The sequence below is a fragment of the Brienomyrus brachyistius genome, chromosome 3 (assembly GCF_023856365.1).
Source record: "Brienomyrus brachyistius isolate T26 chromosome 3, BBRACH_0.4, whole genome shotgun sequence".
In the NCBI taxonomy this organism is placed as follows: Eukaryota; Metazoa; Chordata; class Actinopteri; order Osteoglossiformes; family Mormyridae; genus Brienomyrus; species Brienomyrus brachyistius.
This window is the reverse complement of record NC_064535.1, coordinates 479663-507066: the sequence shown is the minus strand read 5'-3', so window position 1 is coordinate 507066 and position 27404 is coordinate 479663. Positions and strand designations below refer to the sequence as shown.

Genomic DNA, 27404 nt, shown 5'->3' with positions numbered 1-27404 from the left:
CCTGGTCTGCGGGGAAGCTGTAGGACCTGGACCTCTCCCCAGTGATGAATGGCTGTGTATCCATGGCGGTGGTTCCACACCGTGGTCCCAGATCCGTGGGGACGCTGTAGGACCTGGACCTCTCCCCAGTGATGAATGCAGTGTATCCATGGCGGTGGTTCCACACCGTGGTCCCCAGCCCATGGGTAATCTGCAGTATCGTGCCGTGAGGTGCTGTTTGTAATCACATTCCTCTCTCCTTATTTGACAGCCACCTGTGGGGGTAATGTGACAGGCCCCTCTGGGGTAATACTGTCTCCCAACTACCCCCAGCCGTACCCCCCAGGGAAGGAGTGCGACTGGAGGATTAGAGTGAACCCTGACTTTGTGATTGCCCTCATTTTTAAAAGGTATGTCTGGACCTGAGAGTGGGGCGGGGGGAGTCAGCCAGTTATGCCGTGAGCGAGTGACAGAGCTACAGTGGAGAACAAATGAAGGATAGTGAAGCAGCCCCAAAGTTCGGGAGTCATTCTTTATGAGTAAACTTTGGCAGCCAGTTACTATTAGCAAAGCTTTAGGTGCCCATCAGCAGCATGCAGGGTTAGTGTCATGGAGCTCAGCTCAGAACAGCTTCCATGCAAGATGCTCAACAGTGGCGCCCGGTGTCACCATCTGCCCCCTCCGCTGTCCCCCCTGGCTACCAGCTTCAACATGGAGCCCAGCTATGACTTCCTGCATGTGTACGAAGGAGAGGATTCCAACGGGCCGCTCATCAGCAGTCTCCAGGGCAACCAGGCTCCGGAGCGCATCGAGAGCAGCGGGAACAGCTTGTTCCTGGCGTTCCGCAGCGATGCCTCACTGGGAATGTCTGGGTTCGCCATTGAATTCAAAGGTACGGCCCGTCGGCCAGGATCTTGGGGGTGTGGACAGCTGTGATACCCTGGAGTGAGGTGCTAGGAAAGACCGGCGCCCATTTATCTGAATTATTCACCAGAAGTCAGGCTTTATGATTGTCCGCTTCTCTTCGGTGCTGCGTCACGACACTGAGAACCCAGAATGGAGAATGAATCCTGGAGAAACACACCATTGGAGCTACTAGTGTTAACCTGGGCATCCATGTACCGCTGGATATATTTTCCAAAGCTCGTTGGGTACGGTGCCTTGCCCAGGGGTGTAATTTATTCTCCCGAGATTTGGGCCAGAACTGAGTGCCGACTTTCCTTATTTAGGCTGAACACGCTCCTCTGTTTCTAGAATCTTTTATTTCCTTTTATTTCTCATATTAATTGATTGTTCAGTTTTAGGTACCTGTGGCTTACGTATGAATGTATAATATAATTTTTCCACTTTGTATACAATAATCTTCCTCTTGGGGATATTCTCACTTATTCAGGTTGCAGTTTTTGCATCAGAGGTTCACACCTGTTTCTATTGTATATTTTCATACCCAGCTTTGCAATCCCCACACAACGATAAGTATTAAATTAAGTTAGGCACATGTTTTTAGACTAGCTTATAGAGGTTCACAATAAAATTGAATGAGAGCAGGAGGTACAGCGTCTGTGTTTTTCATTGAACCTGTTGTCTGGATTCGACAGCTGGATCCCAGTGGAAAAAAATGCAGGTTTACCATCTTGCTGATACTGATGGAATGATTTCAGCATGTCCCAGTGCCTGTTTAATGCCAGGGCCAGATAAAAATTAAGTTTATAATCATTAACAGTATCGTGATGCCAGTGTGTTCCGGCTGCCAGCCTTTCGAAAATAGGTTTAAAGCCATTAAGTCCTGCCATTTCCTGCAGAATGCTGAAATCTATATTTCAATTTTCCCAAGAGTCTCTGCCGAAGGTAACTTTCAGGTGGCTGGTTTTCCCATGCTCAGTTTAATCCCCTCACCTATGTCGAAAGTTTATTTCACTATTGATCAGCGATGCTAATTGCTTTTTTGCTGTGATGACTGGGGCTCCCCGGCATGTGCCACCTCTACAAGCCAGCTGCTCTTGCCACAGCATTGGAGGTTTTGGGATGTGCCGGTCGCGTTCCAGATGCTGATGCTCGCTAGTGTAGCTTGGGTCCCCAAGGTCTGCATTTGCGATGGGAATTCCTGAAGGATTAGACAGTAAGATGCTGGTCAATTTTTCTGTTATCTGAATTGACCATGATGACCATGGCCGGCTGTGCCTCTGGGCCTTTCTGCGTCCGCATCCCAAAATCCCCTGGCCCTGAGGCTCTATGGTATGGCAGCTTTAGGTTTTCTGGGCATGCAGCATTAGATTTAACTTGTTTTCCAGTGGTAGATTCCTGCTATTTTAGCTTTATCTGCTTTTACAGATGTTAGCTTCCTGCAATCTTAGCTTTAGCTTGTTCATACATGTTAGCTTCCTGCTCTTATAGCTTCAGCTTGTTCATTAGTGTTAGCTTCCTGCCATCTTAGCTTTAGCTTATTTATAGGTGTTAGCTTCCTGCAATCTTAGCTTTAGCTTGTTTATACATGTTAGCTTCCTGCTCTTATAGCTTCAGCTTGTTTATTAGTGTTAACTTTCTGCCATCTTAGCTTTAGCTTCTTCATAAGTGTTAGCTTCCTGCCATCTTAGCTGTAGCTTGTTTATAGGTGTTAGCTTCCTGCAATCTTAGCTTTAGTTTGTTTATACATGTTAGCTTCCTGCTCTTATAGCTTCAGTTTGTTTATAGATGTTAGCTTCCTGCTCTTATAGCTTCAGCTTGTTCATTAATGTTAGCTTCCTGCCATCTTAGCTGTAGCTTGTTTATAAGTATAGCTTCCTGCTCTTATAGCTTCAGTTGTTTATGAGTGTTATCTTCCCGTTATCTTCTTTACAGCTGTTAGCTTTGTGCTATCTTAGCTGTAGTTTGTTTATGAGTGTTAGGTTGCTGCTATCTGAACTTGGGCTTGTTTACAGCTGTTAGCTTCCTGCTGGCTAAGCTGTAGTTTGTTTATGAGTGTTTTGTCTCCTGCAGTAGGTTGCACCAACCAAGCATAAGTCAGAATGTTGCCTACAGCGCACATAAACTGGCCCTACATTCGAATTTACAAACTACTAAAAAATAACCAGTTGCACAAAGCAAATAGCTTTGATGTAACACTAAGTTACAATGTAAATGTTACACTTTCTTATTACGTGTAAGGTCTATCATAATAAAAAAAGAAATTAAGTGGTGAAAATGGCACAGATGTAACTAAGTACCTTTTCTGTTTGTAAAAACTTTTTTGCCTTTAACATATAATAGTTTATCGTTATCAGAGATCATTTTAACAACTTGTAACCTTTTCTGCTGGTTGATATAAGAACATAAGAAAGAGCATAAGAAATTTAAAAACGAGAGGACACCATCCGGTTCGTTTGGGGAGAACTTCCTAAGGCTTGGTAAACAAACCTGCGCACAATAGTCTGGATGGGGTCTTACCAAGGAATTATATAATCGGACATGGAAGCATCAACATACACACCGAGATGTATCTCGTATGAGCTACCTTTATTTCAGAGGAAGCCATAAAATATTTGTGCTGTGTTCGCCCATCCGACCTACGTTCACGCAGATTTCTCGGCCTACCTGTTCATCATTCTCCCCCCTCCCCACTTGAGACATACACGCAGTCTCCTGACAGGGCGCATTAGTTCTCTCCTTTAACTCCTTGTGTTGGATGAGAGCCAGTTGCTCCTCGAGGTCCCGAACCTTAACCATGAGTGAGTCCACTAACTTACATCACTCATAGATGAAGTGCGACTGGACGCAAGCATCCGGAAGAGCAAACATCTTGCAAACACAACACTGGCCCCATAATTAACTAGCTCACTATGACCCCGTCCTTTACTCGCAGCCCAGTATATGAATGTAGCATATTTAACTTTTACTTGATTTAATTAACGTATAGTTAATATAATCAAATGCCAAGTACAATAAAACACCAAATAAAGATTTGCGTTAAAACTGAACTTTTTAAAGTATTCGATAGGGTCAAACATATGTCGGCAAACGTTAGCTGACAAGCTAGAAAAATATGTTGCCTTTCCCGATGTTTGTTTCGTGTGAACCATCTTTGTATTCCTTGAGCATGTCGCATATCAGGTGTCAAGCACTTGCAATAAATGTCTATCTAACTGACCACAAATGTGATAAATATACTAGTGGTATAACAGATCTTAGCTGATCCGTGATCTGTATTGATCCCGCCCCTGCGACCCGTGGATGAACTGCAAAGTTTAATCTTGATAGTGTGAAATAGTTTCATTGCTGCTGTCACTTTTTGAAGTTAAAATGTTAAAATAGTTTCTCAAAATGTGGGAGAATTCCCCACTTGTGTGTAGGATATGGGGGAATTTTAGATTTTCTTTGGGAATGTAATAGCAATAATAACTGAACAAATCAAGCAGCATTAGCCATGAAATCTGCTTCCTTCCTTCTCATGATAAATGCTGTTCGTATGTCTAATTACAACCTGAGTTCCCTAGATAACTTAATCTCAAGAAAAAAATGGCTATGTTGAGTCTTGACATAAGTAAAAAAAAAGAGAAAAAGAACCCTCTATGAACTTCTGTACACTGCAGAGATGCAGTGAAAAGATACAGGCAAAGCAGTTTTGTGTTTATGTGAACAGGGCATGTTAACATTTCCTTGCTTTGAGTTTTCTTTAAGTTCTTGTTTTTATTTGTGATCTTTGTGATCCAATCCATCACTCAGACACGGTGATGGGAGCCGCACTGTGACCTTTCTGATCCGTTGCACCCCTAAACCATATGCAGCAAGCTAGCTAACGAATGCACTTCTTACATCGCACTGTACACAGCACATTACAGGTTATTTTTGCAGCTCTGTTTTAATGGGGTCTCCCAAATACAGAGAAAACAATGCGATAGCTAAGTATAACCCAAACTCAACAAACGTGGAACAGCGAGTTGGTTCCAGTGATATCAGACAATGATACTGATTGGTTGTCCACAGTGAAAATATCATTTTGTGTAATAATTTTTTGATTTAGTAGCTACTAACTATGAAGTAACTTCATAGTAACTATGAAGCTGGTACAACACACTACTGTTGTCTTAGCTTTACTTATTCACAGCTGTTAGCTTCCTGCTTTTTTAGCTATAGCTTTTTATAACTGTTAGCTTCATGCTATCTCAGCTACAAGTGTTACCTTTCTATTTTCTCAGGTTTAGCATGTTTACAGGCGATGGCATTCTGCTACCTCAGGTTTAACGTGTTTACAGGCGATGGCATTCTGCTACCTCAGGTTTAGCGTGTTTACAGGCGATGGCATTCTGCTACCTCAGGTTTAGCGTGTTTACAGGCGATGGCATTCTGCTACCTCAGGTTTAGCGTGTTTACAGGCGATGGCATTCTGCTACCTCAGGTTTAACGTGTTTACAGGCGATGGTATTCTGCTACCTCAGGTTTAGCGTGTTTACAGGCGATGGCATTCTGCTACCTCAGGTTTAGCGTGTTTACAGGCGATGGCATTCTGCTACCTCAGGTTTAGCGTGTTTACAGGCGATGGCATTCTGCTACCTCAGGTTTAGCGTGTTTACAGGCGATGGCATTCTGCTACCTCAGGTTTAGCGTGTTTACAGGCGATGGCATTCTGCTACTTCAGGTTTAGCGTGTTTACAGGCGATGGAATTCTGCTGCCTCAGGTTTAGCGTGTTTACAGGCGATGGCATTCTGCTACCTCAGGTTTAGCATGTTTACAGGTTTAGATTCCTGCTGTCCTGACTGACTTGTAAGGCTTTAAACTCATTACCACAGTGACTAATGATATATGTTCATTCATGTTAATATCAGAATCAGAAGACTTTTATTATCCCTGAGGGAATGGTTTGTGATTACAGACTGCACAGTAAACAACCACACAAACTGGCAATACACTAGCTCCAGATACAAACATTTTTAAGTATAACATATAGCTATAGTAATATATAAATCAGTGATGAATATGACAATAAATACAGACATATTGCACTAAAAAATGAATGAATGCAGATATAAATGCAGATGTATACTGGGTAATTCACTGCTTGTACAAATGGCTGAGCCTGTCACTCACTTACCCAACGACTTATTTCCCCTTAGAGAAGCCACGAGAGGCGTGTTTTGACCCAGGAAACATCATGAATGGCACTCGCCTTGGGTCCGACTTCAAGCTGGGTTCCACAGTGACCTACCAGTGCGACTCAGGTTACACAGCATCGGGCCCCACCACTGTCACCTGCGTGATAGGGGCCGACGAGAAACCCGCGTGGGACAAGGCACTGCCTACATGCAAAGGTAATGCAGGCCTGCATGTGGAGCAGCAGCTAAGGACATAGACCTGTAACCTGAGGATTGCCGTTTTCAGTAACTTGAATTCCTTTCATTCGGATTTTTGCCATGCGATGTTCAAGTGCTCATAATACCGAAAGAAGGGAAGCATTTTTCAGAACGGTTAATGGCTTTCACCTGGAGCAGTGAAAAGCAGCGGCCGGTTTGCCTCCGAATAGCGTCATTCTCAGTGTTGCTGGTGATGGTCAGCCCATTTTCTCAGGGTCCTGCCTCTCCAGTCAGGTGGTAGATAAGACTGGCTGAGGTGGGGGTCTGCAGAGTGCCCAGGCTTGGGTGCTGACATGTAGCCCAGGGTAGGGAGATGTATCCTGAGAGGTGATTTGGTACCGATATGGGTTCATATCTCCTGCATTTTCTTATACCTTATGACCCTGGCTCACTCTTTCCTGTGGCCCCGGTGGTGGGCATGCAAAGCAGTCTATATAGCAGTTTCCTTCCCATAAAAAATAGTTCCTATAAAAAGTGAGCATTTTTAACAGAATATGGTATTTTCACACCATGGTATAAACCATGCAGGCAAAACAGGGATCATTTGACTGGCTCTGTCAGTCTGTTTGACTGGATATTGACTTCGTACCTCCTACTGGATTGCACTCCCCCCCCCCCCCCCCACATACACTGAGATAGGAAATAGTGTAAGGGCGATACCGCTAATGTTAGAATTAGCAAGCCTAGCTGATTAGTTGCGTTACCACTGAACCAAAAGGCCAGCTCCCCGCATACAGAGCTGAAGTGTGGGCCCATTTCGACCTCCACAGTAAAGAATGAGATCAACAAGGGTCATGCCAATGCAGTGTCCACTCTTCTGACTGCAATTTTTTACTTTTATTTTATGCATTTGTGAGGTTTCATTATGATATGACAGTTCCCCTAAAAATATGTTTAAAAATATATCAGAATATATTGAATCGTACCCCTTGTATCATGATACATGCCGTATCTTCAGATTCTTGCCGTTTGGCAGCCTTAGTAAATGCTAATCTGCATGGAGACACAGGCCTGGACAGTCTGTCCAGGGCATTCGCACACGAGCCGGAGGAAGCGGCAAAGGATCGGGGGAGGGGGACTCATGCCACCAGGGAGAGAGAGTGGATAAAGGAAACTTTGTTATAGTCTGGGAGAGAGAGGCCAGGGAAGAAGCACCTGGCTCCCTGTGAAGGCCCCAGGCGGCATTGCGGTGGGGGGGGGGGCAGCGGAAATTCGCACCAGAGGGATATTCTGTGTGAATGCTAAGCCCGTGCCCCCAGGAACCCCCCCCCCCACACACACACACACACACACACACACACAGAACATCGATAAAAAGAATCGTTATCATTTGGGGAAGAGCTTTGGCCCATGTCTGGGTGGGGGGTGCGGGAGGGACGGACCCGCTGGTGATCCAGCAGATAGTTTACCGCCTCCATAACCCCTCTGGGATTCTCATGCTTTCAAGGTACTTTCTAGGGTTTTTGGGCAAAACTAATTAGAAGAGGGTGAGATCCCTTTAAATAATAAAGGATGTGCACCCACCCCCAAGCTCACTTGTCCAAACAGGTCTTTTTATTCGTTACCATGGTAACTAAAAGACTGTCTCGGTGCTCTTGAATGAGGAATCCTCCTTGACTGTAAATGGAAAGAGAGGTTTGGGGGAGGGCAGGGGAGGGGCTGGGGGGGAAGAATAATGGTGTAGCGCCCCACTGAGGACACAGTGCCACATAGCAACAGAGCAGAGGTCATGGATGGTTGAGGTATGGAGGTATGTGGGTTTGATGGTGCAGCGCTGGGTGGAGTTGAGTGACGCCGGAGTATAGTACGCCCCCTATAGGCCCTCGAGGGTAGGAACTCCCTGCTTATGCCTGCCGCACCTTCTCTCTGACAGAATCCCCGTCTCCTCTAAGAGCAGGATGTCCAGGTGGTGGCACATCTGCCAGCATGCCTTCCATGATGGAGGAGTGGGGGGGGCGGCATGTGCCACGTGCTGCTATTTCAGGCAGCTGTATTTGCACACATTAAAGTAGGTCCACGGGTTTCCTAATCGCTCGAAAACCGCAGAGATAGCGAAGCATCATGTGATGCGTCTTGTGGTAGCTGTGCACCTGCCGGCTCTCCACAAAGCCAACAAGTACATATGAGGGAAAGACTTTGTATCCATAGCACTGTAGTCATGGGGGGCATGGAGTCAGAGTCAGGGGAGTCTCAGGGAGAGACGATGGTCAGAGATCTGAAATCTCGCAGTTTTGTGAGCAAATTCTAATGAAATTCTATTCCAGGTGAACCAGCCTCCTAATCTGAAGAACTGGAGTGGCATTTCAGGCCAGAGCACCCTGCAGGGGGCGCTGTGTGCCCCTCAGCCAGAACAGGCTATTTCAGAATCATCATTTGGACAAATATGTCTCCCACGGGCAGATCAGGTTTCTAATAAACTGCCGCAGAACTACGTGTCAGTGCCTCAGAAAACATGAAGATGGACGACAAGATTCACACCCACATTTCCTGCATTTCGGAAGGACTGTGTGTTTCTGTTACCTGGATGTCTGCCGGTGATCAGCTGTGAAATTCACACTTGGGATGGTGGCATTCCATGGCGGGGGGGGGGGGGGGGTATGACGCAATCAAACGGTGCACTAGAGCTTCGATGTTGTTGGGCAGAGCTGCAGCCGCTCGTGGTGGGCATGGGTGGAGGGGGAATCGCCATGGAGATGCCCACGCTAATGAGATGGGCCATCCAGTCTTACCAAGCCAAACACCAAAAACGCCCGCAGTTAACAGTAGCTCCAGGGGAAAGCCCCCAGTCACCGATATCAATATCCCATCCGTGTTCCTGTCTCGGAGCTTTTTTAAGCATTTAGACACGCTTGAGTTACATGGTCTTTAACAAACACTGATTTATGGAATTGTTACCAACTTATCCCGGCATCAAGCTCCAGAGCAGAGCGTTGATATTCCATACGGGGCGGGAATCGATACGGCGTGCCGCTGATTAATGCACCTTCTCTCAGAGCGTTACCGACTCATTATTGCATTTCAGGCTGCGAGGCAGACTTACAGTACAGCGAGCCCAGAGGTGCAGTGAGGCTCATTTTCAAGAGGGGAGCAGGATCGGATTCGTTTTGTGTGTATTTGCTCAGCTGAAGTGACCTGACTGTCTCTCAGCCATTTATGTAGCTGAATGTTTTCTGAGAGCACTAAGCAATAGGTTTGAGGATATAAGAGCAGGACCCCCGAGAGACTCGAACCAGCGACCGTCCATTTTCCCACACATCAATTGCTGCTATCCTGCTCTCTGAACTACACTGGCTGTAATAAAATGATATGAGATGTTTGGTTTTGTCATCAGTGCTTCTGCAAAGTTGATCTCCTTTATCAGTCTGGATAAATGTGTGTACAGGAAGGTCCAGTTTCCCAGAATCCTGTGCTGCAGGCCTCCGAGAGAGGCCCTCAGTCTCCTCCCTCACTGTACCATCTGCATGAATCCCAAGTTGCTTTTCTACCACTGCACTCCTGCCATCTTATAAAGGTGCCTCTTTGTGCCCCCGCAGCACCCTGTGGAGGACAGTACACCGGCCTGGAAGGAGTGGTGCTGTCTCCAAATTACCCCCACAACTACACCTCTGGGCAGACCTGCTCCTACCATATCACCGTCTCCAAGGAATTCGGTGAGATTCACAAATAAACCGATTATATACAGAGACATCAACAGATTAATTGATTATTTTGGTTGTTCCTCATTAATGGGAATAAATGGAAGTAAACACCAGTAAAACACAACAATAGAATGATGCATTAAGTGGAATTAGCAGTATACTTCATCCATCAATCCACCCATCCATCCATCTATTAATCGTCAGGGTTCTGGGGCCTGGCGGGGGAGGAGCCTGTGCCAGGGAGTATAGGGCACAAGACAGGGCTCTTTTCTGAATGGGACGCCTGTACAGTACATCACAGGGTATCAACTCAGGCTGAATTATGTGAATCATTTTAAACAGTTATTAGTTAAGCCATTATTTAAGATTAGAAAAGATACATTTTTGGAACTTTATTGATCCCCATGAGGGAAAATTTCTTTGTCTAGCAGCACAAAAAGAAATACAGTAATTTATAAAATAAGTAAGAACAGACAACAAATATGTAAAGGAAATTCAGTGAGGGCATAACCATGACAGGAGGAGGTAAGAATGAGTGTGAGTAAGATATCACTGCCCTGGCAGTGCTCGCAGCTTTGCGTCTGTACCACTCTGCCCTGTCGTTCTCGCTGTGACCCTCGATTACTTCATATCCTAAGGCGTTTCACTTTGCTGACCCTTGTGCATTAGCTCTGTAATAAGATAATACATCTCTGTCAGCACGCTTTGCCACGAGCGGAATTCGACACTCCCGGGTCACTGAAGCATGACGCGGCAGCCTCCCGTTCAGACAGTAACCCTGCGCCATGCGGGCCCCTCGCATGTCTGTCTACAGGAGCACGTCTTCATCCAGAGCTGACTGCGAGTCAGCCTCTAGCTGACATTGTCAGTAAATGTTTCTTAAGTGGTTACGTCGGAAAAGGTCAGAGTGTAGAGTACCGTTTGTAGATAGGAGGTTCTGGAAATTCGTAAAAGTCCATGGGAATTGAGACATCACACCTGATTGTGTGATTAATTAATACTACTCTGTGTGAAGTAATTTCCCCAGCTTTCAATGTACAAAAACAGAGCAAAACATTAAAAAGAAGAATTACACCTGTAGGCAATACTATTAATGCATTGTGGGAATATTCTGGAAACATCCAACCTTGATTCTGCTCGCCTTTCTCCCAGTGGTATTTGGGCAGTTTGCATACTTTCAGACGACCATGAACGACTCGGTGGAGCTGTTTGATGGGGCCAACCAAAATGCCAGGCTGCTCAGCTTGCTGTCCGGTTTCCACTCAGGTACGTCATCCTGTCTGAAAAAATATTCCAGAAAGCGAGACGGAGGTGTAGAACCCGAGCATACCGATTCTCAGAGAAAGGGCGAAAAAACTCTGCCAAGGAAAGTGGGTTTGATGTGACCCCAACTGGGCCCCTTTACAGAAAAGCTGGCAACCTGAAATCCTTCGATAGTGAAAGAAGATAAAGATTGGAGTTATGCTCACAGCACGTGGTGAAACGGCCGTGATTCTGACTGGCGACAGAGTTTGTGGGTGTGTGAAGCCTTTGTTGCTGCTTGTGGGCTTATTGCTGAAATTCAGTCACACCAGTGCTTTTGGCTAAGCTGCCCGTAAGGAAATGGGATGTACTGTTTCACTACCAAAGTGCTCATGAATCCCTTGCATATTAATCTGTCAACTTCATAGACAGTTTGTTTCCAGCAAAGTGCAGGATCTTACACCGTGGGGCATTCATGAGCGATCGCTAAATATGGCTGCTTATTTATACGCACTTCAGAGCCCCGGCGTTCTCATATCTGCCAGCAGGGGTCCCCACCGTTGCCGGCCGCTGTGCAGACTGTCGCAGCAAATCTGTGGTTTTTCTGCAGATCTGACATCAGTGCTTTTAGTTTTAGTGAAGCACATGCACGCCTGTGAATACATGCTTCTTTGACATGCTACACGCGTGCTGCACATGGTCACACATGCAAACCTCTTTTGTTTCTGCAGGAGAGACTCTGCCTCTGGCCACCTCCAATCAGATCATGTTGAGATTCACTGCAAAGAACGGCCTGACGGCTCGTGGATTTCACTTTGTTTACCAAGGTACTCTGTGTGTGTCTGTGTGTGTGTGGCCCCCCACAATGTGATAACAACCTGTTATTTTGACATTGTGTGGAACATTTTTCAGGTTCCCACAAAGATCTGTGAATGCAACCAAAAAACTAAAAATGTCAAAAGTCTCATATTTTGTTTGGTTACTTCTGGTTAAGGTCAGGGCTGCGTGGGGGTTGGGGTCGTCGTGTTGGGATTTTCCCCACAGAAATGAATGGAGAGTCTCCACAAAGACTTAATTACAAACCTGTGTGTGTGTGTGTGTGTGTGTGTGTGTGCGTGCGTGCATGCATAGAAGTGAATGAGAAAGCCGCATAAGGATTGGTATACCCTGCATGTGAGTGCATGTGTGTGTCAGTTATAATTTCCCAGTAGGAACTGTCCACCCCATTGTCATTCAAGCCTCATTGCACAACACACTCTGGGGTCTTACAGGCATATTTTCCATAGGTTCCGGCCTAATTGCACAACACACTCCGGGGTCTTACAGGCATATTTTCCATAGGTTCCGGCCTAATTGCACAACACACTCCGGGGTCTAACAGGCATATTTTCCATAGGTTCCGGCCTAATTGCACAACACACTCTGGGGTCTTACAGGCATATTTTCTGTAGGTTCCGGCCTAATTGCACAACACACTCTGGGGTCTTACAGGCATATTTTCCATAGGTTCCAGCTTCATTGCACAACACACTCTGGGGTCTTACAGGCATATTTTCCATAGGTTCCGGCTTCATTACACAACACACTCTGGGGTCTTACAGGCATATTTTCTGTAGGTTCCGGCCTAATTGCACAACACACTCTGGGGTCTTACAGGCATATTTTCCATAGGTTCCGGCTTCATTGCACAACACACTCTGGGGTCTTACAGGTATATTTTCTGTAGGTTCCGGCCTAATTGCACAGCACACTCTGGGGTCTTACAGGCATATTTTCCATAGGTTCCGGCTTCATTGCACAAAACACTCTGGGGTCTTACAAGCATATTTTCCATAGGTTCCGGCCTAATTGCACAACACACTCTGGGGTCTTACAGGCATATTTTCTGTAGGTTCCGGCCTAATTGCACAACACACTCTGGGGTCTTACAGGCATATTTTCCATAGGTTCCGGCCTAATTGCACAACACACTCTGGGGTCTTACAGGCATATTTTCTGTAGGTTCAGGCCTGAAAACACAGCAACGTGCTGCTATTTTTCACTCAGAACAGAGTTCAGCTCTTGCATTTATGAAAAACAAAACAATGGTTAATTCTACATGTATAGGGTGGCTATGGCTGTCTATAAGCAGGGATTGACATAACTGGTACGCAGGTATGCATTCACTTTATAGGTGATAAGTGCGGCAATCGATTAATGTAACAGCATGAATACATACGTATTTTATCTGCATTTGCCCCAATATGACAAGAAATTATGGTACATTTTAACCTCTATACTGCAAATGACGTACAAATTAGCATATAAAGGTTAAAATAAATGATAATTGCATTTCATATCGGCGCAAATGCACATAAAATATGTATGCATTCACACTGTATAACAATCCATTGCTGCACGTATCGCTTGCATACCTGCGTACCAGTTATGTCAATCCCTGTCTATAAGGCTGTTATAAGCAGCTTATAAATAGACCTCAATGATTATAATACATTTATTATTTTTTTTATTTTACACCGGTGTTACATATCTGTATGGATCACTGATTGCAGCTTCTCTTGCTCCCAGAGATGTTCTTCAGCTCCTTGTCTCTTTGAGGCTCTGTCCCCTGCAGACAGGAGAAATGCCCACCCAGGACACGCAGGCAGTTTGATGCCATTAATGAAATGCGTGTGAATTACACCAATGTTTAAACCGTGCTCTGTCAACCTAATCATAAAAACGTGTGATATATGATGACCTTGAAAGTATGTCCCAACCTGCCATCACCAGTCATGTCTCCCTCTCAGATCACTGTAACGATTATGCCATTTTACCAAAAGTGTCAAGTCAAGCCCAAGCATGAACACTTCCCAGTTACAGCGGAAGGAGATGGGTCTCAAAAACTTAGGCTCGTCCCACGAGATGTAAGATGTCGAGTTCACGGAAAGAACTGGCATGTGAGCGCTTCCAGTTAGCAGTGGGATGGTTTTCCTCACCACTCTGCCCCAACACCGACAGACAGGACTGTTCTCTTCTAAATGTCAAGAAGAAGCTTATTGTTGCTTACTGGCTAATAAATGTCAGGCGTTCTCAGGAAAGGGACATTTCCTCTGCCATCTTTTCACTTTATGCCACATGATTTGCAATCCCCCACCCTGGACAAAAGCTATTGATCACTTAAAAAAATGTTCAGTAATTAAAAGGGTGAAATGTCAACCTGCATTTACATATGTTAGCTGCACAGGAGGTATATTTTAATGTAGCTGGGACTGGCTTTGACGTCCTCACTTATTGTACTGCTTAGCCCACCTACTGCTAAGCTGCCTGTGAGCTTAGCCCAACTACCAGTAAGTGGCCCATTATCTTAGTGCACCTACTGCTAAGCTGCCTGTTAGCTTAGCCCAACTACCAGTAAGTGGCCCATTAGCTTAGCCCACCTACTGCTAAGCTGCCTGTGAGCTTAGCCCAACTACCAGTAAGTGGCCCATTAGCTTAGCCCACCTACTTCTAAGCTGCCTGTGAGCTTAGCGCAACTACCAGTAAGTGGCCCATTAGCTTAGCCCACCTACTGCAAAGCTGCCTGTTAGCTTAGCCCAACTACCAGTAAGTGGCCCATTAGTTTAGCCCACCTACTGCTAAGCTGCCTGTTAGCTTAGCCCAACTACTATTAAGTGGCCCATTAACTTAGCCCACCTACTGCTAAGCTGCCTGTTAGCTTAGCCCACCTACTGCTAAGCTGCCTGTGAGCTTAGCGCAACTACCAGTAAGTGGCCCATTAGCTTAGCCCACCTACTGCTAAGCTGCCTGTGAGCTTAGCCCAACTACCAGTAAGTGGCCCATTAGTTTAGCCCACCTACTGCTAAGCTGCCTGTTAGCTTAGCCCAACTACTATTAAGTGGCCCATTAACTTAGCCCACCTACTGCTAAGCTGCCTGTGAGCTTAGCCCAACTACCAGTAAGTGGCCCATTAGCTTAGCCCACCTAATGCTAAGCTGCCTGTGAGCTTAGTCCAACTACCAGTAAGTGGCCCATTAGCTTATCCCACCTGCTGCTAAGCTGCCTGTTAGCTTAGACCAACTGCCACCAAGTGGCCTGTTAGCCTAGCCCATTTTACCACTAAGAAGCCTGTTAGCTTAGCCCACCATGCTGCTTACTGGATTGTTAGTTTGGCCTACCGCGCTAATATGCGGCCTGTTACCTTAGCAGCCTGTTTGCTTCATGTGTCCAACAAGTGTCTGCCATGCAATTCACCTGACCACCCTTGTCCCATCCTACTATGCAGCTGTCCCACGCACCAGTGACACTCAATGCAGCTCAGTGCCAGAGCCCCGGTATGGAAGGCGGATTGGGTCTGAGTTCTCAGCCGGCTCTGTAGTCCGCTTCGAGTGCAACCCTGGCTACTTGCTTCAGGGTTCGAAAGCCATCAAGTGCAATGCTGTCCCCAATGCACTGGCGCAGTGGAATGACACCGTGCCCATCTGTATAGGTGAGTTTCCATAAATGTGCAGAATCATCTTAGACTGGTGTGAGATTCCGTCAGAATGGCTCAGCTGGATGACAGGCACCTTAGCCATTGGTGCTGATTAGTTACCTTCAATCGCATCCCCATTGGCACTGAACAAAGCAGTGACCACAAACTGAATACTGCTGCCCTAGTTCAGTAATGAACAGCACTGCCTCGTTCCCAGTCTAAATATGCAGCATGCCCTGGATTGATGCTATTCAGAATGTCCTGTATGAATTAACACTTTTTAAATGGTGTCCTTGTCCTGTGACAGTCGCCATGGAAATGTCCAGTGCTGGCTGTTATTTCCATTTAAGTCTCTAAATCTCAGGGATAAGGAGTGTTTACACGCTTCTCCAGGTGAATGACAGTGGCGGGGAGGGAACATGTGCTGCATTCAAACGAAGGAGTCTGTCGATGTTTAGGTGGAGGTTGTTTATTAAACAGAGGCTGTTGATCTTACGGTGATGAAGATGAACTGGAGCCTTCCTGCAGTTCCCCATCGCTGTGCAGCCTCTCTATTCACCGCTAACATCACACCAAAGACCCGTTACAGCTTGCGTGCCATAATCCCTAATTTCCAATTCCGATTCCAAAGTGACTCTAACTTTAATAAGGATGCCCATGAATGATGATTTTGCAATTTTGCAGCATCCGCGGGGCATGTTGGCATCGCTGAATTGCTGCATTGCCCCCGCAGTTTGTACATGAGCAGCAAAAAGATCGCCGCTGCGGCGGAGAGAGCACCCTATTGAGGGCTGTCACGCCCCTTTTCACCCCCCCCCCCCCCCCCGTCTCTCCTCAGTACCATGCAGCGGAAACCTGACGGAGAGGAGGGGCACCATCCTGTCGCCCGGATACCCGGAGCCGTATGGAAACAGCCTGAACTGCGTCTGGAAGATCATCGTGAGCGAGGGAGCTGGCATCCAGGTGAAACCATGTAAACATGAGAATAAAGACCTTGCGGTGTCCTCCAACACGGAAAATTTAATCAAAGCCGGGGTTCCCTTAATTAAATCACTGTGGCGGTAGTGTGTCCTGTGTATGTGACAGATCTCACTTTGTTCATGTCAGGAGTGTAGCAATTACAAGATGATGTAGACAGTCACAGATGAAAGAATAATTTATTACACTTCTGTAATTGGCCCAAAGGCAGGCGGTAATTCTGTGTTACTGAAATGGACAGTATTGTATTGGATAATAACCGTCAAATTGCATTATGGGTGATTTAAAGCCTAGAACGAGCCATTGAGTCAGTACTGCTTCCTGAAGCATGTGTCACGGCTGTCCACGGCGTGTTGAGTGTATGTCCTGGTTTGACACCCACGGATTTCCGTTCCAGATCCAGGTGATGAGCTTCGCCACGGAGCACAACTGGGATTCCCTGGAAATCTATGATGGGGGAGACATGACAGCCCCCAAGCTGGGAAGCTTTTCAGGTGGGCCATGACCCCCCCCCCCCCCCACTAGATCATGAGCTGTCCCCTCCTCTTTCAGTCACTGACAGGCTGCTAGTGCCCAGAACATTCCAGCCCAAAATGTTTAGCGTGGGATATAGTTACCAGAAAGCGTATTAGGTACGGGATTCATGTTTCACCCCCGAACATGAAAATGAAACGTGTGTGCGTTCCACAATTCCTCCTGGAGGTGTTTGTTGGGTGGGCAGATGCGGTGCCAGAAGGCTCTCAGCCTGAAGCACCGCCTATGCTCCACCTGACACACCACCCTTTCTGGATGCGGGTGGCAGCTGCTGATGCCATGAATTTGAGATCAAAATCCCTTGGTGTGGTCGTGGATGGTGTGGTGGGTGTGGAGGGCGTGGTGGATGTGGCAGGTGTGGAGGACGTGGTGGGTGTGGTGGACGTGGCGGGTGTGGAGGGCGTGGTGGATGTGGCAGGTGTGGAGGACGTGGTGGGTGTGGTGGACGTGGCGGGTGTGGACGGCATGATGGGTGTGGTGGACGTGGTGGGTGTGGTGGACATGGTGGGTGTGGAGGGCATGGTGGGCGTGGCAGACGTGGCGGGTGTGGAGGGCGTGGCGGGCGTGGCGGGTGTGGAGGGCGTGGCAGGCGTGGTGGGAGTGGCGGGTGTGGTGGACGTGGCGGGTGTGGAGGGCGTGTTGGACATGGTGGGTGTGGAGGGCATGGTGGACTTGGTGGGAGTGGCAGACGTGGTGGGTGTGGAGGGCATGGTGGGCGTGGCAGACGTGGCGGGTGTGGAGGGCGTGGCAGGCGTGGTGGGAGTGGCGGGTGTGGTGGACGTGGCGGGTGTGGAGGGCGTGTTGGACATGGTGGGTGTGGAGGGCGTGGTGGACGTGGCGGGTGTGGTGGACGTGGTGGGTGTGGAGGGCATGGTGGGCGTGGCAGACGTGGCGGGTGTGGCGGACGTGGTGGGAGTGGAGGGCGTGGTGGGTGTGGAGGGCATGGTGGACTTGGTGGGAGTGGCCGACGTGGTGGGTGTGGAGGGCATGGTGGACGTGGTGGGCGTGGCAGACGTGGTGGGTGTGGAGGACGTGGAGGGCGTGGCGGGCGTGGCGGGTGTGGAGGGCGTGGCGGTCGTGGCGGGCCCGCCCACAGTGCTCATGATTGACTAACACTGCTTTCTCTCATGAGTCACACTTGCACCGGTCCGTGATTCTGGTTGCCGAGGTTTATTCTCATGGCAAACAGAAGCAGATGGATTTAGTGTGTGACTCCTGAGGAGTCAGCATGGAATCGGAGTTCAGGGAAGCCTCTCCAGCATGACTCCGAACATGAAAATGAAACGTGTGTGCGTTCCACAATTCCTCCTGGAGGTGTTTGTTGGGTGGGCAGATGCGGTGCCAGAAGGCTCTCAGCCTGAAGCACCGCCTATGCTCCACCTGACACACCACTTTTTCTGGATGCGGGTGGCAGCTGCTGATGCCATGAATTTGAGATCAAAATCCCTTGGTGTGGTCGTGGATGGTGTGGTGGGTGTGGAGGGCGTGGTGGATGTGGCAGGTGTGGAGGACGTGGTGGGTGTGGTGGACGTGGCGGGTGTGGAGGGCGTGGTGGATGTGGCAGGTGTGGAGGACGTGGTGGGTGTGGTGGACGTGGCGGGTGTGGACGGCATGATGGGTGTGGTGGACGTGGTGGGTGTGGTGGACATGGTGGGTGTGGAGGGCATGGTGGGCGTGGCAGACGTGGCGGGTGTGGAGGGCGTGGCGGGCGTGGCGGGTGTGGAGGGCGTGGCAGGCGTGGTGGGAGTGGCGGGTGTGGTGGACGTGGCGGGTGTGGAGGGCGTGTTGGACATGGTGGGTGTGGAGGGCATGGTGGACTTGGTGGGAGTGGCAGACGTGGTGGGTGTGGAGGGCATGGTGGGCGTGGCAGACGTGGCGGGTGTGGAGGGCGTGGCAGGCGTGGTGGGAGTGGCGGGTGTGGTGGACGTGGCGGGTGTGGAGGGCGTGTTGGACATGGTGGGTGTGGAGGGCGTGGTGGACGTGGCGGGTGTGGTGGACGTGGTGGGTGTGGAGGGCATGGTGGGCGTGGCAGACGTGGCGGGTGTGGCGGACGTGGTGGGAGTGGAGGGCGTGGTGGGTGTGGAGGGCATGGTGGACTTGGTGGGAGTGGCCGACGTGGTGGGTGTGGAGGGCATGGTGGACGTGGTGGGCGTGGCAGACGTGGTGGGTGTGGAGGACGTGGAGGGCGTGGCGGGCGTGGCGGGTGTGGAGGGCGTGGCGGTCGTGGCGGGCCCGCCCACAGTGCTCATGATTGACTAACACTGCTTTCTCTCATGAGTCACACTTGCACCGGTCCGTGATTCTGGTTGCCGAGGTTTATTCTCATGGCAAACAGAAGCAGATGGATTTAGTGTGTGACTCCTGAGGAGTCAGCATGGAATCGGAGTTCAGGGAAGCCTCTCCAGCCTTCGCAGGCCCCGTGCTGCTTTCTGCTTCTCAAACTTCATAGAAGAAAAAACATCTGGAACATTCCTCAGTGTAGCTGATGAAAGAAGGAGATGAGCTTCAAATGGGTTTCAGGACTCGGAGAGGCCCTGGCCTCCCTCCACGAGGGGACGGGGGGGCTTGGCAGTCCTGCAGGAGTGATTCCTTCACAGGCTCGTAATGAATGCGGCGGCGGCAGTGAGAAGGTGTAGAGAAGAAAGGTCAGACCCCTGGAGGCGAGACTCCGTCTATCTGTACGCCCCTCAATCCAGGGCATACAGGGGCTAACATCTAAAAACAAACGATGATAACAGAAAACATCGTGACGGCAGACACTCACCCTATATTTCTGCCAGAGGCAAACGTGTCGGTATAGAATTCGGGGTGTGGAGTGACATGTGGGAGACAGACAGAAGGCTGATGATGTTGATGATGATGCCCCCCGCCCCCCCAGGCATTTGCCCGAGATTCAGTCAGTATGATTGTGCTGATTAGACCATCAGAGTCGTTTCCCCGACATTCAGCTTGTTGCGCCATAAACCAGGTGAGATTCATGGCGCTTGCAAACAGGTTCAGCAGACCCTCAGTACCTTGAACAGCAGACCAGTTGCCTACAGAGAAGACTGGCATGTTTATTTACGGTTCCTGTAGCTAATCTGGGAAACTAATTTATTTACTTAACCACTGGTCTGTCAGGGGCATTTACTGTACAGAAGCCTTGTTATAAATGACCCTGCTGTAGAGATTTTAAGACATATATTGCCATTTATTTGCATGTATAAATTAATCAAGGTTATTCTGTCTAGGACAGCTGCCTCCCTTGAATTTTTGAGAAAAAATGTATGTATAATGAATATAGCAGACAACCTTCTAATTATAATAATTAATATTTACTAAATAAATATTTAATATTAAAATGTGGTGTTTTCTTAATATAAGAACTAAAAAAGAACCTTAACATGTAACATCTATAGAACATTTGTGGAAAAATATTTTATTTTTTTCCAGGATCCTGAATTCCTTCTCCAGGTGTCTTTTGCTGTCTGTGCCCCATCTACTGTAATGCAGAAAGATATGGCAGTACAATGATGGCTGGACAGGTGGAGACGACTCGTTTGATCTCAGTTTTATATAGGCTGAAACCACTGACAAATCCACAGGAGGGTATAGGCTGAAACCACTGACAAATCCACAGGAGGGTATAGGCTGATACCACTGAAAAATCCACAGGAGGGTATAGGCTGATACCACTGACAAATCCACAGGAGGGTATAGGCTGAAACCACTGACAAATCCACAGGAGGGTATAGGCTGAAACCACTGACAAATCCACAGGAGGGTATGGGCTGAAACCACTGACAAATCCACAGGAGGGTATAGGCTGATACCACTGAAAAATCCACAGGAGGGTATAGGCTGAAACCACTGACAAATCCACAGGAGGGTATAGGCTGAAACCACTGACAAATCCACAGGAGGGTATTGGCTGAAATCACTGACAAACCTATTGGACGGGACATTGATCTCACACCTATATAGGATTAAATCACTGACAAATCCACTGGAGGGGACATTAATCTCACACCTATATAGGCTAAAATCACTGACAAATCTACTGGAGGGGACATTGATCTCACACCTATATAGGCTCAAATCACGGACAAATCTACTGGAGGGGACATTGATCTCACACCTATATAGGCTCAAATCACTGACAAATATACTGGAGGGGACATTGATCTCACACCAATATAGGCTAAAATCACTGACAAATCTACTGAAGGGGACATTGATCTCTCACCTGTATAGGCTAAAATCACTGACAAATCTACTGGAGGGGACATTGATCTCACACCTATATAGGATTAAATCACTGACAAATCCACTGGAGGGGACATTGATCTCACACCTATATAGGCTAAAATCACTGACAAATCTACTGGAGGGGACATTGATCTCTCACCAGTATAGGCTAAAATCACTGACAAATCCACTGGAGGGGACTTTGATCTCACATTTATACTGTATAGGCTAAAATCACTGACAAATCCGCTGGAGGGGACTTTGATCTCATATTTATACTGTATAGGCTAAAATCACTGACAAATCCACTGGAGGGGACACCAGCGTAGGCCACCCTTAGGGCCGCTTTCAGTTTATTTACAGGATAAGAAAAAAATGCTCTGTTATTTTGCAGCATCCCATAAACATAAATGTCAGCCAGCATTACAGGCTTTTCGATTAAGTTCCCTTTAAAGGGAGATGATGACAGTACGCATCGCAAGTTACAGCTTAAAGTTACTTCAAGGGCACTGAAGTTACTCGCTGGACCCGTGGCAAACTTTAAGAGCAAATGTCTGTAAAAATTTCAAAGGGTTTCTACCCCCCCTGCTTTTTCATTCTTTTCATTTGGACGACCTCCAGATGTACAACCAGGAGAGAAACTCATGGAGAAAGACCTGCTGTTCCAAATGTCAGCTTTGCCTTAAATAGAATTATATTAAAGCTTATGTATTACCACAGTCAAACTGATGCAGCTCACAGGCAGAAAATAAAAAGCCCTTTGGGGGGGAGTGGGGGGGAGTGCGGGGGGGGGAGCAGCTGCTTTTTAAAATGCAGCTTTATGACTGAGGTGCCGCAGGAATATAACTGTGTCATCCTGCCATTAATGGCCACATTGGACTTTTTATACTTTTCTCGGTTTTTTGTACGGCTGATAAGCTTTTGGGGCATTGAATGTGCTGCTTTTTATATTCTACTCGAAGAATAAAAAAGCACTTCTATTGCTGCTGTTCCCCAGTACATATTACTGCAGTGTGTATGTAAATTGTCTCTCGTATTAATTTGTAGTCGTTAAAGTTAAGTACTTAGTATAAAGGTGTTTTTTTTACTTTATGGAAAGTTAGGGATACCTCCGGTATTGGAACCAATAGGTCAAACAGATTGTTCACTAAATGATAAGAGTTCCAGAGGGTAGGAACAAGAACAGTAAGTTGGCCAAATGGAATGAGATCAGGAAGTTGGCCAAATGAGATGAGGTCTGGAAGTTGGCCAAATGGGATGAGATCTGGAAGTTGGTCAAATGGAATGAGATCAAGAAGTTGGCCAAATGGGATGAGATCAGGAAGTTGGCCAAATGGGATGAGGTCTGGAAGTTGGCCAAATGGGATGAGGTCTGGAAGTTGGCCAAATGGGATGAGATTTGGAAGTTGGCCAAATGGAATGAGATCAGGAAGTTGGCCAAATGGGATGAGGTCTGGAAGTTGGCCAAATGGGATGAGATTTGGAAGTTGGCCAAATGGGATGAGGTCTGGAAGTTGGCCAAATGGAATGAGGTCTGGAAGTTGGCCAAATGGGATGAGGTCTGGAAGTTGGCCAAATGGGATGAGGTCTGGAAGTTGGCCAAATGGGATGAGGTCTGGAAGTTGGCCAAATGGGATGAGGTCTGGAAGTTGGCCAAATGGGATGAGGTCTGGAAGTTGGCCAAATGGGATGAGGTCTGGAAGTTGGCCAAATGGGATGAGGTCTGGAAGTTGGCCAAATGGGATGAGATTTGGAAGTTGGCCAAATGGGATGAGGTCTGGAAGTTGGCCAAATGGAATGAGGTCTGGAAGTTGGCCAAATGGGATGAGGTCTGGAAGTTGGCCAAATGAGATGAGGTCTGGAAGTTGGCCAAATGGGATGAGGTCTGGAAGTTGGTCAAATGGAATGAGGTCTGGAAGTTGGCCAAATGGGATGAGGTCTGGAAGTTGGCCAAATGGGATGAGGTCTGGAAGTTGGCCAAATGGGATGAGGTCTGGAAGTTGGCCAAATGGGATGAGGTCTGGAAGTTGGCCAAATGGAATGAGATTTGGAAGTTGGCCAAATGGAATGAGATCAGGAAGTTGGCCAAATGGGATGAGATCAGGAAGTTGGCCAAATGGGATGAGGTCTGGAAGTTGGTCAAATGGGATGAGATAAGGAAGTTGGCCAAATGAGATGAGATCTGGAAGTTGTCCAAATGGAATGAGATCAGAAAGTTGGCCATATGGGATGAGGTCTGGAAGTTGGCCAAATGGGATGAGATCTGGAAGTTGGCCAAATGAGATGAGATCTGGAAGTTGGTCAAATGGGATGAGATCTGGAAGTTGGTCAAATGGGATGAGGTCTGGAAGTTGGTCAAATGGGATGAGATCTGGAAGTTGGTCAAATGGGATGAGATCTGGAAGTTGGCCAAATGGGATGAGATCTGGAAGTTGGCCAAATGGAATGACATCAAGAAGTTGTCATACCAAATGGCTACTGACTAACCAATGTGTGATGTACAGAGTAGAAACCCTGATGTTTCTGTGGGCTTCCCACACATCTTCCTCTCTTTCTGTTTTACCAGCATATCTTGTTGTTATGTAATTCCCCAGTAACGTGCCGTCACTGTGTTTCATCGCAGGTACCACCGCGCCTGCTCTGCTCAACAGCACCTCCAATCAACTGTACCTCCATTTCCACACGGATATCAGCGTGGTGGCCGCCGGATTTCACCTGGAGTACAAAAGTAAATATTAGTGTCGCTGTATCCGTGGCACCTTCACACGCTTCAGCCTGCTGGGAAATGATAATGTCCTCCTGTTAGAATGAGAATGTTTCTGATGTCTGGTGATGCCACTAGCGGACTATGAGCTCTAGATCTGTCCCACACTGACATTCAGCTGTTCATACCTGGAAACGACAAAGCTGCCCTTGCCAGGCACTATCCTTAGGAGTTACCTGTGACCCATTACTTTGCTTATTGGTTACTGATGATTTCAGAGTGTAAGGGTGGAGTCAGCAGGTGCACAGAGAGTTTAAAGCAGAGTTTTGAGTGTGTTTGCTCTAGTCCATCCCTCTTGAAGTTTGCTAACATTTGGAGGTTCCTGCCTGCAGGTGGCATCTCATCTAGCTGCCACCCAAGCGTCGCAAAGACAGAGATACTATGGCACTAGGTCAGGAGGAACTCATAAGTGAGCTGCACTCTTCACGGCGTGATGTGCTCATGGTTTCTGGAGTTAAGGACCTTAATGGTGATAAAACGGGATTTCTGTAGTGATGGTGAAATGCAGGGAATGCGTGGGTTTTGGCCTGTGCACAGCTCCTGTCCGAAGAGTGCTTTGTAAACATGGCAGATGCAGGCCTCTCTCTCATTCTTATGTTTACCTGCTTAGCTGTGCTGCTTCACTCGGGTGTAAAGCACCCTGCTCTTATTAGTCACTTCGTGAGGATATCCAAACCACAGCGCTTCTCTGCTCTCAGATGGTGATGCTCGCACTTGCCATTTCAGTCTGTCAGCCCGTATCACAGACAGCACACGCCGCTGGAAGCAAGTCCCATTTCCGTGTATCGACTCGAATGACAAGGAATCATTTCCGTGGTTTAGCCACATCAGCAAGCTGCTTTTTTCCGACAGTGTCTGCAAACAGTAATGGCTTTGTCATGCTCACACCCTTTCATTACACATCCAACGGTGTCCGTGGTGGATTTGCACGTTCTTGGGTGTCTTGTGTATGCAGCGATGGGCCATGGAAGCCAGAGATAAGACATATTTAAGAATATGATGCTGCACCCTGAGAGCACCTCAAGAAACATGTATCGCCCAAAATGATGGAATTCACTGTGGATTCACTATGACAATTGTTACAGAATCAAGCAGCATTAGGATGAAAATACCTACAGCTTTGCAGAAATCTCCAGGCTTTCAGAGTTCAGCTATTAATACACATTGAGAGGCACACACAATAGGGCCCTTAAACGATATGGCCGTGTCATTTCACACTTCACTATCAAAAGCTTTTCACAGTCTTAAAACCCTCCAGTGGTTTTGACTTTAAGGAGAATGTCATCAGGGACGTTATCGCACACGGTCTACAGGTAATATGGCTGCCAGTCATCCCGATCCAGCCGTTAGAAATGACTGACATGCCAGGCTCCTCTTCTGTTAGTCCACGACTCATCAGTTAATCACATGTCTGTGGTGTCTTTACATTGCATGCTGGATGACCCTCTCCAGCTAATGTGAAACATAAAGGAAATGGTTTACAAAATATCGATCTGGGTTTGGATGGGAATTTGTGCTTCCGTGTGGCTTCATTAATGGGAGATGAGGATTCCAGGTGAATGGGACACAGGCTCGTTTTAATGATTTCCACATCCTTCGTCAGGGAGAAAAGGAATCACAGACAGACAGGTGAACACCAGCACACGCAGTGGTACTTACTGAAACGGAAATCACTTACTGAAGCTGTACACCATGAAGCTCTGAATCCCCCCCCCATCCTTAGCGGACTTGTCTTCTCTGTGTAAAAATAAGTCTCAGTTATCTCACTTCATGATGGATCGAGAGTCACAGACCTGTGATTATGAGTCACAGAGGAATCAGCAGGGAATGTTGAATGTATAACAAGCCATGTACAGTACTGTGTTACTGATTAGCCCATTCTTCCAGAATGTTCTGTTGTGCGTTCTGCAGTTTTGTTTTTATCCATTCCTAAATCTGCATGCTTGGTGTGAAATACTGTTGGCTTTTACTTAAGAGGATTTCCGCTTTCTGGCTGGGGAACTGTTTGTGTTTACAGCTTCCAAAGTGAGCCAAAATGCAAAACGTTTTATGCATATATTAAGGTCATTTTGTAAATATTGTGTTTTGAGGAAGGTTGGTCTTTAAAAACTTGAAAGTCCATCCTGAAACTGACACTAAGCTCAGTCCCCAATCACAGCTGAATGCAGATTGGCATTTTATTATTTCGTCGTTTCTTTTATCGTTTGTTATCTTGGCAGTCCTGCTCTGTGACATTTCACCGATTGGTTCCTAAGAAAAGCTTTTGGAATGGTGGATCTTCGTGGCCCTAACATCAAGGATCCAGAACTGCAGGTCACAAGTGATACGAGTCAAAATAAGCACAATGGGGTGGATTAATATGCCGGCGATTAACCCACAGGCAATAACTTTATCCATAACATCTCACGACTCCGAATGTGAAGTCAGAGGTGTAGAAAAGTAGCTTCCCTGAAACACGGAGTGACAGTTGGCTGGTTCCAGACCAGGGAGCTCAAATGCTCATTAATATTCATATCGTCACCGGTGTTGGACAGCGTGTAGCTACGCTGAAATGTCCATATGTCAGCAGACTTGGCAGGGCCCACAGCTGGCAGACAGCACCTCGTTTCTGGGGAATACGTGGAAAGAAGCCGGGCAGTGTGACCTCCACCGAGGAGGATGAGAAACCTCGCACCTCCTTTTTAGGGGAGGCAGTCTCCGTCTCATTAGGGTGGGGTTAATCTGGCCCCCATGGGGGAACGCCACGTGATCCTGGAACAGCTGGAATGCAGAACCATTTTTCCCCAGAAATGTCAAGATAAGCATTTTCAAAATTTGTTATTGTAATTATAATTGTGGTACAGCTGTACTGTCACTAGACGTGTAGAAGTGGAAAAGATGAAGACAGTGTGGGAAGGAATGGCGGCAGTGGATACAGGTTAGACATTAATATTAAATAAAGTTTCAGTGATGCGGCGGTAACAGACTGAGCGTGCAGCCCTCGCTTGTTTTCTGTAGCTCTACGTGTTCAGTCACACCTCTGATGCCCTTTTGTTCTTCCTCAGTCACAGTCTCTTCTGTTTCGTGCTGTGGTGATGCTGCTTAGTCGGTGTTTTTAATTGGAGGCCACAGCGCCACCTCTCTTTCCCTCTGGTCATTGCAGCCGTGGGCCTCACGACGTGTCCGGAGCCGGTGCTGCCCGCCAACGGGCTGAAGATGGGCGACAGGTACATGGTGAACGAGGTGGTGTCATTCAGCTGCGAGCCAGGCTATGTGCTGCAGGTGG

The 27404-nt window shown here is 47.4% G+C and overlaps 1 protein-coding gene across 4 annotated transcripts in view; it reads left to right on the top strand.

Moving 5' to 3' along the window:
- The window catches only part of LOC125739298 (CUB and sushi domain-containing protein 1-like), a 348758-nt gene that overhangs the window by 281408 nt on the left and 39946 nt on the right, over positions 1-27404 (top strand). For all 4 annotated transcript variants that reach the window (XM_049009249.1, XM_049009247.1, XM_049009245.1 and 1 more), the window contains exons 28-38: positions 251-389; positions 684-871; positions 6067-6261; positions 9837-9953; positions 11094-11207; positions 11915-12010; positions 15448-15651; positions 16475-16599; positions 17012-17108; positions 23999-24103; positions 27282-27400. In XM_049009249.1, coding sequence (XP_048865206.1) covers positions 251-389; positions 684-871; positions 6067-6261; positions 9837-9953; positions 11094-11207; positions 11915-12010; positions 15448-15651; positions 16475-16599; positions 17012-17108; positions 23999-24103; positions 27282-27400 — 1499 coding nt within the window. The remainder of the gene's footprint in view (positions 1-250; positions 390-683; positions 872-6066; positions 6262-9836; positions 9954-11093; positions 11208-11914; positions 12011-15447; positions 15652-16474; positions 16600-17011; positions 17109-23998; positions 24104-27281; positions 27401-27404) is intronic.